The sequence below is a fragment of the Mytilus edulis genome, chromosome 10 (genome assembly GCF_963676685.1).
Source record: "Mytilus edulis chromosome 10, xbMytEdul2.2, whole genome shotgun sequence".
In the NCBI taxonomy this organism is placed as follows: domain Eukaryota; kingdom Metazoa; phylum Mollusca; class Bivalvia; order Mytilida; family Mytilidae; genus Mytilus; species Mytilus edulis.
In genome coordinates, this window is record NC_092353.1 from 3,056,441 (window position 1) to 3,071,643 (window position 15,203).

A 15,203-nucleotide genomic window follows, 5' to 3' on the forward strand; every position below is an offset into this window, starting at 1 on the left:
TATTATCTGGAATACTATTATAGATAGAGATAAACTGTAAACAGCAATAATTTTCAGCAAAGTAAGATCTACAAATAAGTAAACATGACCAAAATGGTCAGTTGACCCCTTAATGAGTTATTGACCTTTATAGTCATTTTTTACCAATTTTTTCGTAAATATTTGTTATCTTTTACAAAAATCTTCTCCTCTGAAACTACTGGGCTAAATTTTACCAAACTTTGCCACAATCATCATTGGAGTATCTAGTTTAAAAAATGTGTCTGGCGACCTGGCCAACCAACCCAGATGCCACCATGGCTAAAAATAGAACATAGGGGTGAAATGTAGATTTTGGCATATAACTCTGAAACCAAAGCATTTAGAGCAAAGCTGACAAGGGGTTAAATTGTTTATCAAGTCAATATTTATCTGCCCTTAAATTTTCAAATGAATTGGACAAAGGGTTGTTGGGTTGCTGTTTTTGGTTATTATCTTGAATATTATTATAGAGTTAAACTGTAAACAGCAATAATGTTCAGCAAAGTAAGATCTGCAAATAAGTCAGCATGACCAAAATGGTCAGATGACCCCTAAAGGAGTTATTGCCCTTTATAGTCAATTTTTAACAATTTTCATTAATTTGGTAAATTTTTGTAAATTTTTACAAAATATTTTCCTCTGTGTAACTAAAGGGCCAAGTTCATTATAGATAGAGACAAATGTAAGTAGCAAGAATGTTCAGTAAAGAAGATCTACAAACACATCACCATCATCCAAACACAATTTTGTCATGAATCTATCTGTGTCCTTTTGTATGCACATAGAGGTGAGCGACACAGGCTCTTAAGAGCCTCTAGTATAATCACCAAACTGAGGGAATCACATTAAATCCAAAAGGAGCAGTGTGTCAATAATGGGAACGTCTTCTGCTAGGTATGCATCATCCGCCATGCAAATCCACACTGTGTCAAAACAACTATGCGGTATGGGTTAATGGCTATACTCATTGTTGAAGGCCATCTGGTTACCTATAGTTGTTAATTTCTGTGTCATTTTGGTCTCTTGTGGACAGTTGTCTCATTGGCAATCATACCACATCTTCTTTTTTACAATCGGGAGTACAACACAATCGGTAATAGTACAGATTAGCAACTATTGTGACAATTTTGTATCTTAGATCGAAGATGTGGCTATTGAGTTAAGATACAGACACATCGTATCCGTCAATACTTCTTTTTGGTACCTATAAGGTATCAGAAGACAAAATAAAGACATTTATCAGCAAACAAAATTAGACATCCACTGTCAAAATTCCAAACTTTGATCAAGTACAAATAATTTTTTCCTCCAATAAATTCACATTTTATAAAATTAGGACAAAAGCTAGAAATACACATAACTTTATTGTATTTCTTATCGTGATTTTACCAATTTTAATCAAATAAAGTCGTCTCACAGGCCTCCAGATTTTTTGGAAAATTAAGTGTTCACCCCAAGAACTGGTTTGGCCACCACATAATAATTTCAACTTTATTTACAATTTACAGTGTGTTAAGTATATTTAAATGAACATATGTTCCCAATCAGCACCATAGATTCAGAGCAGAATTTTGTAAAAATTAAGTTATGACAACGATATGTGACATACAAACACAACAAGTGTCAAGTCCCTTTGATCTAAGTGAGTTGTGAAAACAATGCATGTCAGCTACAGATCTAGATGACCTTGGATGCAAATTTTTACAAAAAACTGGCAAAAAAACAATTATCTTAAACAAAAGCAAAAGTCCAGTGATCTGTAACATTTTCAATTCATGGTAGTGTGTTAAATTGTAGTAAAATAGACTCATAAAGATTAAACTTCCAGTAAGTTTTATCATATTTTCATGTGAACCCTGCTTTGGGTGAAATTAACTCATGGTCAATTACTCTTACTCTTAAAGGGTTCTCAAACTACATACGGTGCAAATATTCTCAAATAATATCAATCCTTCAGAAGCATTTCTGGCAAAATAAATACAAAGCTCTCAATTGTTGTCCCTGTTATTCACTCTTGATATCAACAGTACAATCAAATACAAACAAAGTATGTGCACTTTTTAATCGTCTTATATTTTATAATGAAACAATTTACATGTCTGATACACTACAGTATTTGAAAACAAATTTTGCTTTTCTGATCCATCTAATGTCAAAATCCCAGCATCTCATAAACATGATAAAGACTATACTTCCTTTAAACAGTTCTCATTTGTTCTGTGAACATCATTGTTTTTAAAGGTAAAAAAATAAAATACAAGTAGTCTTTTTTAGCAACGACATAAATTTATTAAACAGAAACACAATATTTTAACTACATGTTACTCCCTTGATTCCATTTACTTTTCACTTTTCAAAACAACTGTTATAACATATATACTACTGTGGATTCATTTACCTCTATGGATACCCATTTTTGGGGATTGAGGAAAAATAAATATTTGTGTGCTAAATCAGCAACTTTACCACCACCAGTTGTCCATAAATGATCAATAACAAATAAATAATTTTTTGTCAATTTGAAAATTCCTAACAACATCAATTTCATTTATATCCCTGTGGTGTAGTTGGATATCCCTGTGATGGCTTGGGATATCCTCCTCCGTATCCAGAGCCTTGCCTCTAAAGTATGGGTTTGATTTCATGGTTTTGCCAGAGCCTTCATACATGACTATAGAAAAGTTGAACTTTGTTGAAAATGTTATGTAATTATTTATGGTGGTTTACCTATACCCAGGAAATCCATGGCAAGTGATATACCACCAATAATAATGAATCCACATAATTTATCCAATTAACAACAGACCTAAGTATTGCACATTTATAAAATTCAAAGACAGACTCTTAGATCAGCTATGGGAGAAAACACACATAAAGCTTCATGATTTTTTTTAAATGATAACAACATCTAATAATAATGAAATTTTAAGACAACTTCCATTCAGTTTTAAAAATTCAAAAAAATCTATCTGTATTTTGAATAGGAACACACTTATATATATATGTCTATATGATAGATAAAAAAATGGCTTATTATAAATAAGCATAATTATAATAGAAAAAGTGCTCTCTTTCACTATTGCTAAAGTGAGTTATATCAATATTTCAGTTTTATGATCTCATATTTAATGATTTGAAATAATTGAACAAATGCTGTGTGAATATACACTTATATAGACAGTATTGGAAAGAAAAAGAGAATTGACTGGTTGACGAAGATAGACACAGCCTTGGGCTAATAAACATCAGCTTTTCTGCTAAATCACCAACTTTACCACAACCAGTTGTCCATAAATGATCAATAACAGATAAATATTTTTTTGTCAATTTGAAAATTCCTAACAATATCAATTTCATTTATATCCCTGTGGTGTAGTTGGGTATCCCTGTGATGGCTTGGGATATCCTCCTCCATATCCAGAGCCTGGCCCTCTAGAGTATGGGTTTGGACTAGCTGTCCCTGGGGTACCAGAGGGTGATCCACCTGGCATGGCGCCAGGCTGGGCTTGTGGTTGTCCAGCATAACCTTGGTATACAGCCTAAAATTTAAGAAAATAATATCATTAATAAATGAAGAAGAAAAATATGTTGAGGAAAACGCACCAGAGAGGAAAACTGCCCATTGGGACAATTCGTGCCAACAGGCCTTAAGATTGAGGATTGAGGAATGCCTTAAAATAAAATTTGTAAGGGTTCCGCGGAATAAATGTTTTGAAAACTTTAACTGCAGACTGTATGTAATGTTAACTGGAAGAAAATCTAAGTCCAGATACTATCTGATGATCATAAACAAGCTTCTGTTCAAGTTTGGTAGAAATCCAGTATAGTTTAAGAAGGTTATTAAAATTTCAAAAACTTTAACCACAGAGTGAATATTTGTGGACGCCGCCGCCGCCGGAATGAATGTTCGCTTAGTCTCACTTTTTCAACTAAAGTCAAAGGCTCGACAATAAACCACAGAAATAAATAAAATTTAAGCCAAATATTAATTGAACTTTGATATTTATATTATAAAATATTGAAAGAGATACAAAACTATATAAATCAGCTGTATTTCTATAATACCCCACAATGTGTTGCACAGGGTACAATAAATACAACACTTCCTTCACTAAAGCCAATGTGTAGTTTCTTGCATAGAGGTTTGGGGTTCTCTTTGAGTACAAAGTGAGATCTTCTGACCTTGACTTGTGTACAGTGTGACCTTAACCTTTATATTTAATACCTGTGGCTGTTGTGGCTGTTGTTGCTGATTCCAGGGAGCCTGTGATACCTGTGGAACCTGTTGTTGTTGATGTTGTGGGGTCTGCTGTTGTTGCTGTTGTGGGTTCTGTTGTCCATAAAACTGTCCGTACTGTTGTTGTTGTTGTGGATTGGGTTGTTGAGGATTCTGTTGAGGTTGTCCTTGGTAACCTGGCTGACCAGGAACAGGTTGTGCGTGGGGCTGTTGAGGGGTAGGGAATCTTTGTGGTTGTGAAGTGGGAGGCTGGCCTGGTACTCCATATCCTGTAATAAGAAAGAGAACTTTAACAAGCTAAATATAAATTCAAATCAATACAGTTGAAATAAAGTTTATTACTGAGTTCTGATGTTGGAATAGTCATAAATACATTCCTTTTTGTCAAATATGTATCTACATATATATAGCAAAACAGAATAAATAAAAATAAAAGATCATGAAATGCCACATAGGGCTAAAGCTAATATTAAAAAAAATGATATCAAAAGTTTCAAAAATTTATTAAACCTGATAAATCAAATTTATTTCTAATCTTAAATAATTATAAGCTGTCAGTTCAGTTCATTTTATAGAAATAAGGTCAAAAACATGGATGATGTACTATAGGCTAGAAAGTGCAAATTTACCGCTGTTTATTTGTTGTTAAAATCTCTGAATTATTATTCCTGCAATTTTTGGTGAAACAATGTGGCCACAGTAATTACCAGTTTGTTGTATTTTGATGACAACTTTATCTTTTTTTAGCAGAATCGATTTAAACTTTCTTGTATTTGAGATTATTTTAGCAATTCATCAATGATACCTTCCAATTAAATACTATAAAATCCTTTTATTTTATTTTTTTTTCTCTCAGTGCATAGGGGATTCAATTTTTTTTTATCTTAAAGATGAAATTATCATGAAAATACAACAAGCTGGCAACCACTTTGCCTGTTGTTTCACAGAGAATTGCGTGAATAATAATGTAAGCATGTGGAAATCACACAAGATCTTAACAAAACAAAACTCAATTTGAAAGTATCTGTCAGATCCGATCTGCATTTCACCTAATGAAGTGATAAGTAAAAGGCTTAATTACAGACATTGTTCCTTTGTACAATTACTGATGTGTTAACTCAACACAATTCACAACAAGAGGAGATAACTCTGTTAGAATTACCACAATAACAGTGTGCCTGTTATTTTCTGTAATAACTTGTTCAAGTTAAACAGACCCTCGACTGATAAAATATATGCAAAATACTTCATTCCTCCCCCTTTTTTATTTCCCAATACTGCCTAATATTGGTACTTATATGTATCTGTATTTAGTTCTATAAGGAATTTCAGGTTTACAGCAATTGTGGAATTGAAAGAATGCATATTTTGGTCAGTAAACAGGAACATTGTAACCAACCCTGTTGTTGCTGTTGTCCAGGTATTTGTTGTCTTTGATCTGGTTGTCCAGAATACATTTGTTGTTGTTGTGGGAAGCCAGGTTGTCCAGGGTGTTGTTGTGTTTGTTGCTGTGGTTGAACAGGTTGGAAGCCTTGGATGGGCTGTTGTGATGGTGGTTGTGCCACTGGCTGTTGAGGAGGTGGCATGTGTTGTGGTGTGGAGGGTGTGGACTGCTGTTGTCTTTGGTTGGTGCTTGAAGCAGAGCCTACAGAATTGATGCTATCAGGGGTACCTGGCCTTTCTGCAATTAGTAAAGATAAATTAGACTGTGTCATGTTAGAACTCTGTAATATACTGGAACCTGTGAGAAGACAGAACAAAAGAACAATGAAGATAGAAATGTATTTCATCTTCAAATTCTAAATAACAGTTGTCATTTCTTTCAAAAATAAACAGTAGTCATTATAATAATTACAGTTGTTATAGAATTTGAGACTGAGTCTCGTGTGTAACACCATTAATAAATAAAGCATTCAAATCAGAAACTATCCCCATTTTAAATATTTTATGTTTGAAGGCAATTATGTATGTGTAAAAATATCTTAGCCTGTTTATTTAACTAATTGTCATTTTATTAAATTACCTAATGGTAGCAATTTAAAAGAAAATCATGCTTTTTTGTCTTTCAACATAATTCAAACATTGACATTGTATATTTATGATGGATATGACATAGGGGTGTACCGTGTATATACCTGATTGAGAACTGATTCCAAACGATGACATCACTTTTTCTTCTGTAACTTTCTGAGATGACAGGGGATCAAATTCTTTGCCCTGGGCAGAGTTGGTGGGCCTTGTTTGTGTTGGCTGTGTGGCTTGCCTAGTACTCTCTGTCACCATCGGCTCTTCTGAAACATCATACATTTAAGAAGAATATGTTTATGATATTAGAGTATACATGTATATACGTCTACTGTTTAAACTGATATACAAGAATATAACAAATTGATCATTTATTAATAGCATGTGTATCCCTTACTAAGTGTTCTTCAATCTTTCAATGATCAAATGAATAGCTATCTTATTTGTCATTCAAATAAATATATTGTTTACAATGTAATGCCTTGTTCACGCGGATATTTAATTCGAATTGAATTTGAATCGAAAGCAAAGTGAATTGGCTAATCACATTCACACTCTTCTTTTTTAATTCGAATTGATTCGAATTAGCTAATTCAAATTATCCAATTCGCATTAGAAATACGCTTTTGTTAATTCAAATTGAAAGTCAAAGTCGTTAGGACAGTTTAGCGAATTTGACGCTTATTGCAATTCGAATTAGATTGACGTTAGGCATAAAACGTTTCTAATGCGAATTAAACTAATTCAAATTAGTTAATGCGAATAGATTCAAATTACGTGTGAACTCAGCATGAGTCTCCTAAATTACCTTTCAAAATTTGTAAACTAGCACTCATTTAAAAGCCGTTGTTTATGCATTGCAGTAAACATCAAACATATTCTGACTAGAAATATATACATTTCTTTTAATAGGTAAATGACTGACGATTTTAATATCATTTGGAAAAAATAAAAAGATGCAAACACTGTGTATGAACATGATGAATGTAAGTGTGTACCTTTAGAAACTGTATCTACAGAGCTACTGATATCTGACTGAGGTTCTAGTGAATGTAAGTGTGTACCTTTAGATACTGTATCTACAGAGCTACTGATATCCGACTGAGGTTCTAGTGTATCTATAATCTGTATAACACGGTCTCTAATCTGCCGTAACTCAGTTTTCAGATGTTTTATCTGGTTGCTCTCCAAGGGCTGTGGTTGTCCATTTACTGTTGATGTAAAAAGAAGATATAGATAGAAGAAGATGTGGTGTAAGTGCCCATGAGACAACTCTCCATCCAAATAACAATTTATAAAAGTCAACCATTACAGGTAAATGTACCGCCTTCAACACGGAGCCTTGGCTCACACCTAACAACAAGCTATAAAGGGCCCCAAAATTACTAGTGTAAAACCATTCAAACAGGAAAACCAACGGTCTAATCCATATAAAAATCAACAAAGGAGAAACACGTATAAATTACATAAACAAACGACAACTACTGTACATCAGATTATGCTCTTAACTGTTTTCCCATAATTCTGGAATGACTAAACTAAAAATCTTCAAAAATGGAAGATAGACTAGTTCATGAATTTTAAACGATAAATAAAATCATATGATTATATAAATGGCTAAACAAACTTTATTATTTATGTATTACTGAAAATTTATGTATTACTTAAAAAAATTATTACACCAGGGTTTTCGATATCACAAACTAGTCAAAACATTTACTAAATTTTATCATCGGTATAAGGACATCATTCGTAAATATAGCTCAACATGCAGACTTCTTATACGTTCAGGTATTTCACATCCAATTTTTTATGGAAATATTCTTTATAAAGCACAAAGGTGTCAGTATTCACCTCAAAAACTAACAAAAACTTTGAATAGACTTATTAAGAAGGGATATAGTTACGATACTAGTCAAAACATTTACTAAATTTTATCATCGGTATAAGGACATCATTCGTAAATATAGCTCAACATGCAGACTTCTTATACGTTCAGGTATTTCACATCCAATTTTTTATGGAAATATTCTTTATAAAGCACAAAGGTGTCAGTATTCACCTCAAAAACTAACAAAACCTTTGAATAGACTTATTTAGAAGGGATATAGTTACGATACTGTTGTCAGGTCATTAAAGGTTGCATATTTTGGCGTTAATATTGATTCACTTATAGGGTCTTTGCATCGGAACTAAACACATTTATTCAAAAACCAGTTGTTGGCATGACACGGGTTATGTTCTTCTCATATATGTTATGATGGTATGATACTAAACCCCTAACGGGAAGGATTGTGACTGATGTTCATATGATGAAATCATAATCTTTCAGTCAGTTTAATTGAAGTCTGGAGCTGGCATGTCAGTTAACTGCTAGTAGTCTGTTGTTATTTATGTATTATTGTCATTTTGTTTATTTTCTTTGGTTACATCTTCTGACATCAGACTCGGACTTCTCTTGAACTGAATTTTAATGTGCGTATTGTTATGCGTTTACTTTTCTACATTGGCTAGAGGTATAGGGGGAGGGTTGAGATCTCACAAACATGTTTAACCCCGCCTCATTTTTGCGCCTGTCCCAAGTCAGGAGCCTCTGGCCTTTGTTGGTCTTGTATTATTTTAATTTTAGTTTCTTGTGTACAATTTGGAAATTAGTATGGCGTTCATTATCACTGAACTAGTATATATTTGTTTAGGGGCCAGCTGAAGGACGCCTCCGGGTGCGGGAATTTTTCGCTACATTGAAGACCTGTTGGTGACCTTCTGCTGTTGTTTTTTTCTATGGTCGGGTTGTTGTCTCTTTGGCACATTCCCCATTTCCATTCTCAATTTTATTTAATATTTTCTGAAAAATAAATTTGGACAACTAAAGTCCTACAACTTTAAATTTCTTTTCTGAAAATTGTAAAAATAGAAAAGCTGCCAGTTTGTCAATCAATACAAAATGCACAAAAGGACATGATTAACAAATTTATAAACTTTTCCCTCCACATTAAATTTAGAATTTATAAATTATGGTTCCAACTCTCCCAGCCTCCTGATGTAATGTTTCCTTACCACAAACATGTTAATAATATAGCTAACATAAATCAAATATGTACACGGTTTAACCATTACTTACCAAACAATGTAATTTTAAGAATTCTACTGCACTGTATAGCAAATGATAAATCTGAATCATCAAAGATAGTAATCAGATCATTATCTGAAATAAAGTAAATAAATATTATAACAAATATCATAAATTGTTTAAAATATTTTTTATAAGTAAACCTTTGGCTGTTATCTCTTTGACATATTCCCCATTTCCATTCTCAATTTTAGTTATTAATATTTTGTTCCTTTCAGATGTTTTCAATAGTGGAAACATTTAAGGTCTACTGCTGTATGCATGTTAAACACAAATCCTATTCATCAGTAATTTGCTAGACACTTATCATGCTTATGTTGATCCTATTTTACATTTTCATTATCACTGACTACATATACAAGAAACCCATAAAAATCGAGGGCATTTAGAGGATGAACGTATGTAAAAAGTACCTATGAAAGTTATGTGTAATCAGGTAATGCTAAACAGTTCTAAAAGGAAGTCTTGACAATAACTAAAAAGTCAGAAACAATATCCAAAAGATTTTATATTTGCTTTCTTTCCAAAACAACCAAAGCGGAATAATCATAAGAATGGATGACAATTGCAACTATGCATGATACCTATAGGACACAAAGGCATGATGATTAATTTATTGTGGAAGGAGGATAAGTGACACACAAAATAAGGTCTTCTCATATAATAGTCATGATAAAATTGAGAATGGAAATGGGGAATATGTCAAAAAGACAACAACCCGACCATAGAGCAGACAACAGCTGAAGGGCCCCAATAATGGTATAGATGTACAAATGAAAGGTTTAACTTCTATGTAAACTTTTTTAGATCCAGAGAACAAAATTTCTATAATGTACCAAAAATATTGAAAATGCAGTGTATTCCAAAACATGTCAATTTCATGTGCTTTAAAAGATAACTTCCACAAGTAGATTTTTCTGAACATGCTGAAAGAGTAAAGGGGATAATTTATTATACATATATATATATTAAAGGTTTTACTTCATAAAATAAAGATTTTTTTGGTATTTTCTCTAGTATAAACATGATAAAGGATCCTGACTGACATAAGTACATGTATTTTATTTATATTATTATTCTGACTTTTCTTCAACAAAAAGTTGGTTTAGCACTAATTTAAAAACTGGTTCCTGAAATGGTTGACATAAACCTTTGATATAAATTACATTACTATACAGTCAGGGATATAACTCTATAGGGTTATTACAGAAAAATAACATACATTTGTTATTATAGACTAAAAAATCAAAGAACTGTGATAACATACGTGTTACATGTTTCAAAGGGACAATATACATCATTAGTTCCGTTAAAATTTGTAAAAGTTCTATTGATATTACGTTTGTCTAGATACATATACTTAACTATTGAAAGATACATGTAAAACAGTTCATAGTTTGCCACTTTGCATAATACACCTATATGTTATCACAGAAAAAATATGCCTGAAATAACTAAAGGGTGTTACCACAGCTTCTCTATCATGTCTATATCACTTCAAAGCATTTGCTCAGACATAGATCATGCTTAATTACAATATATTTTAATTTATTGTAAGAAATAATGACCAGAGCATGTAATGAGGTTCTGCGCAAGTTTCTCAGTAATTCCCAAGTGTCTTATATAATAAGTTACATTCCTTTAATAACTAAGCCTTGTTATTACAGCTTAGTTTATCCTTTAATAGCCTCGTCTCATTGATTTACCAAGGTTAATCAAAAATGTATTAATTTACTTAAGAAATTAGTTATCAAGGCTATGCATTTAGTTTCTGCGCAGCAAAGTCTCAAGAGTTCCCTAGTTTTAGAAAGAAAATCTGTAATAACACACACAAGTTATTTTCTGTAATAACCCTATAGAGTTATATCTTTGACTGCTATATGGCAAGAATAGTACATGTTTATTTCTTATCTTAACCTTCATTAAAATCTGACAAGATTAGAATTATACCTCTGGAAGCCCTTAGAAGACCATGGGGACAGACCCTACGCAACGCAGAGGACAATAAAACCCTTTCAGAAGAGGGAAGAGTATATATTCCTGATAGTACAAGAAGAAGAAGAAAAAGATATTTTATTTCCAAAAGGACATAAACATTACAACATCAATAATTTCATGAATTTTCATAATACAATATAGTCATGTAGTAACTTCTGAACTTACCAGTCATTGCCAGTTGATTCTCTGAATATTATCATGATTATATTTTATAATAAATATTATAAACAAATATAAATATTATAATAAATGACAGCGATTTTATCAGTGTGTTAGTATACTTGTATGAAAGGGCTAGCAATAATCCTGCTACATTTTGTGTTACACTAAGGGCTATACCAGAAAAAAATGTATGGGGTTGGGGGGGTTGGAAGGCACATTATATTAATAATACATGGGGGATGGGTATCAGTGCAACTTTTCACACTATAATGCACTATAAGTCTCAATTACAATAGTCTGGGTGGCGGGTGCTGACAAAAAGTGCCATCCAACCCCCCATACATTTTTTTCTGGAATAGCCCTCCGGGAACTGTAGCTTCCTCCAACATTAAAAAAACTTGCCTTCATGAGCCAAGACTGAGTAATAGAAGTGGCTTCAACATCCTCAATCAACCAATTAATCCTGCTAAACAGTAAATTTTTGAACAAGCAATAGAGAATTTCACTACATGACATGTACATGTACACCAGTCAGGGGACTTACTTAAATGAGTGATTTTCTAAATCACTGGTTTAAGTAACATTATTTCCATAAAAGTTGGAAGTAAGAGTTGTCTTTCTTCAATAATCACCTATTTAAGTAGTACAAATTAATCACTAGAAGAAGTGATTTAATCTTATTGTAGCTTTAAATATAGAATACAAATGATCCAGGGACTAATTATGTTTCTAAACTTATCAGAACCAACGTTAACATCTGTCTTGTCTAGGATGACCAGGTCATTTCAGGTGATGACCTTGTACTGAATCTAGGATAATGACATTAAAATCACTTGTTTAAGTATCATAAAAAAAAAAAAAAACTACAAAATCCCAATTTGTGACAAAACTTTGAATTTGCTACTCAAATAAGTGATTTCAAAATCACTTATTTCAGTAAGGCCGAGAAAAAAAAAGATCGATGTTTCCGGTAACCCGACCGACCCTGTTTTTTAGCCCGACCCTAACTTTTTTATTGGATCTTCAAAAAAAAAAAAAAAAAAATTGTATCAACCGACCCCGTTTTTGACACAGGCTTCTGATAGATGACATAATATTTTTTCTCTCTTGCTTCTACTTGCATACAAAGTCAGTAAAACATTTTATTAATGTCAAAAGGTATTCCAAATAGGTTAAAATCCAGAAATTTGCACAGCAGGTGCTTCAAAAACATTGCAAATGGCACACTTCCGGTTTTTGAAACTAATTACGGATCCGGACTTGGAAAAACGATGATAATTTTCCGGATTTCATTTACGATGTCAAAAAAAAAAAAAAAAAAAGAATTCCGACCTACCGACCCTATTTTTCAAAATGATGTTACCGGAAACACATATCTTTTTTTTTAGGCCTAAGTCCCCTGACTGTACACTGTATGTATGTACTGTATACATGGTGTATTACCTTCATTTTTATATTTTAGGGTCATGTACACTGTATGTACACATGTATGTACTGTGTACATGTACATGGTGTATTACCTTCATCTTTATATTTTAGGGTCATGTACACTGTATGTATGTACTGTGTACATGGTGTATTACCATCATCTTTATATTTTAGGGTCATGTACACTGTATGTACTGTGTACATGTACATGGTGTATTACCTTCATCTTTATATTTTAGGGTCATGTACACTGTATGTATGTACTGTGTACATGGTGTATTACCTTCATCTTTATATTTTAGGGTCATGTACACTGTATGTATGTACTGTGTACATGGTGTATTACCTTCATCTTTATATTTTAGGGTCATGTACACTGTATGTACTGTGTACATGTACATGGTGTATTACCTTCATCTTTATATTTTAGGGTCATGTACACTGTATGTATGTACTGTGTACATGGTGTATTACCTTCATCTTTATATTTTAGGGTCATGTACACTGTATGTATGTACTGTGTACATGGTGTATTACCTTCATCTTTATATTTTAGGGTGATATCATCACTATTCTTCAGTTTTCCTCTGTAAACTCTCTGCATCATCAACATCAGTTCATCATAAGTTATGTCTTCATTATGAATGGGAATCCTTCTTATATCTTCTCCAAGCTGAGCTTTAATGATCAACTTCCCACTTAGATCCATTTTTACCTGCAAATAACATTATTACACTCTGCTTGTTGAACCTGTTCTATCGATACATACAACATACATACTTTAAAGCCGAAGTGTAATGCCTTATAATCTGTATCAAGTAATTTTGTCCTGCCCTTGTTGATTTCCCCAATTATCATTTATAATAAAAAATGCCTATATTTTTGCTGATAAATGATAATACTTCTATTTTCATCATAGTACATGTAAATATATAATGATTGCGCAATACTGTGCTGGTTTGGCATTTAACCGGGTTTCGACCCACTTACAAACTTAATCGGCCATGACATATTTCCTGAACTTATCAACAATACTTAATAGAAATCCTTCCTGAAGAGCGAATTTCTAAAACCAGAAACATGACAAAATACGTGAATTGGTTTGGGGCCAGATGGACATGGTACGAAAAGACTGTCACTGGGCGGAAATACTGGTTCCTGAAGTTAGAAAGAGCGAGGGAAAAGGAAATTTACTTTTATTAAAGATGATCACAATTTTATAAACAAAATACTCTGCCAAGACTGACGGGGAATTAAGTTTTGACAGACCCAAGCAGACTAAAATATTGCCGGCCTTCAGGTCCTGCACATCAACAAGTTTTGTCGGAACCTGCATAAATTCTGCCCCTTAAGTCCGACGATTAGTTGCATCTCTGGACTAGTGTAAAACCATTCAAACGTGAAAAGCATGTTTATCTAAGGTGTTCATAGGTATTGATTTAATTTATGATTAAATTGGGACAGGAACAGGGACAATGATAGATATACAACGGGTTGCATCTTTTGTGTCAAGTTGACATTATTAAATTCATAAGAATTTATCTATTTGTCACAAGAATTGTCACAAGCAGGTGAGTTGGCAGACCTTATATTAGACGGATTTTTACCCTTTTCATAAAAGCAGCAATTTACCCAAACTATTTCATGTATTTTAAATGGAGTTTTACCCTTTTTCATAAGTGGAGTGAGCTGGTAAACAAAAGTGGTGCGATTTTTCAGAAAGTGGGGCGAGTTGGTGAAAAAGTGGGGTGATTAGGATGTAGGAGTTGGGTAATTTGTAAATTACTTGAAGATGTCAGTGTCAGTAGATCAAACAGATGGAACTTGAAAATTACAAGCTCTTTAAAAATCAAAAACTTAAATGTTGTTATCTAAGTGTTCCCGTAAATCTTCAGCTGAGTATATTGCTATTATAGTCACTGAATGTTCTTATTATTATTAGAAAACTTACAAAATAAGAAAAAGTGACGACTCAATTTATGTCAGGTGGCAAATTGCTTACGCCCACGAAAAAGCATTACCGCTTGTAACATTTTACGAATAAATTATAGGTAAAATCAACATAAATATTATATGAGATAAAAAGGACAATCCTAAACAAAGCATTTTTTGTTCTTTATGTTAAATAAAGTCTATAAATTCTTTTAATAAAATATTTATGAATACTATAATTCCGAAACATTCATTTCCGTCACGGATAAT

General features: G+C 32.7%; 1 protein-coding gene across 5 annotated transcripts in view; it reads right to left on the reverse strand.

The window, feature by feature from the left end:
* Positions 1 to 2,066: 2,066 nt before the first annotated feature.
* The window catches only part of LOC139493162 (protein TFG-like), a 195,476-nt gene continuing 182,339 nt past the window's right edge, over positions 2,067 to 15,203 (reverse strand). The window contains exons 1-8 of one of the 5 annotated variants that reach the window (XM_071281340.1): positions 14,953 to 15,050; positions 13,539 to 13,716; positions 9,405 to 9,488; positions 7,348 to 7,494; positions 6,394 to 6,546; positions 5,658 to 5,939; positions 4,247 to 4,527; positions 2,067 to 3,560 (exon numbers count right to left, since the gene is read on the reverse strand). In XM_071281340.1, the coding sequence (XP_071137441.1) occupies positions 3,375 to 3,560; positions 4,247 to 4,527; positions 5,658 to 5,939; positions 6,394 to 6,546; positions 7,348 to 7,494; positions 9,405 to 9,488; positions 13,539 to 13,710 (1,305 nt within the window). In that variant the 5' untranslated portion in view covers positions 13,711 to 13,716; positions 14,953 to 15,050 and the 3' untranslated portion in view covers positions 2,067 to 3,374. Of the gene's footprint in view, positions 3,561 to 4,246; positions 4,528 to 5,657; positions 5,940 to 6,393; positions 6,550 to 7,281; positions 7,495 to 9,404; positions 9,489 to 13,538; positions 13,717 to 14,952; positions 15,051 to 15,203 lie in introns of those variants that run through there. The other 4 variants (XM_071281339.1, XM_071281338.1, XM_071281336.1 and 1 more) reach the window with 4 other exon arrangements.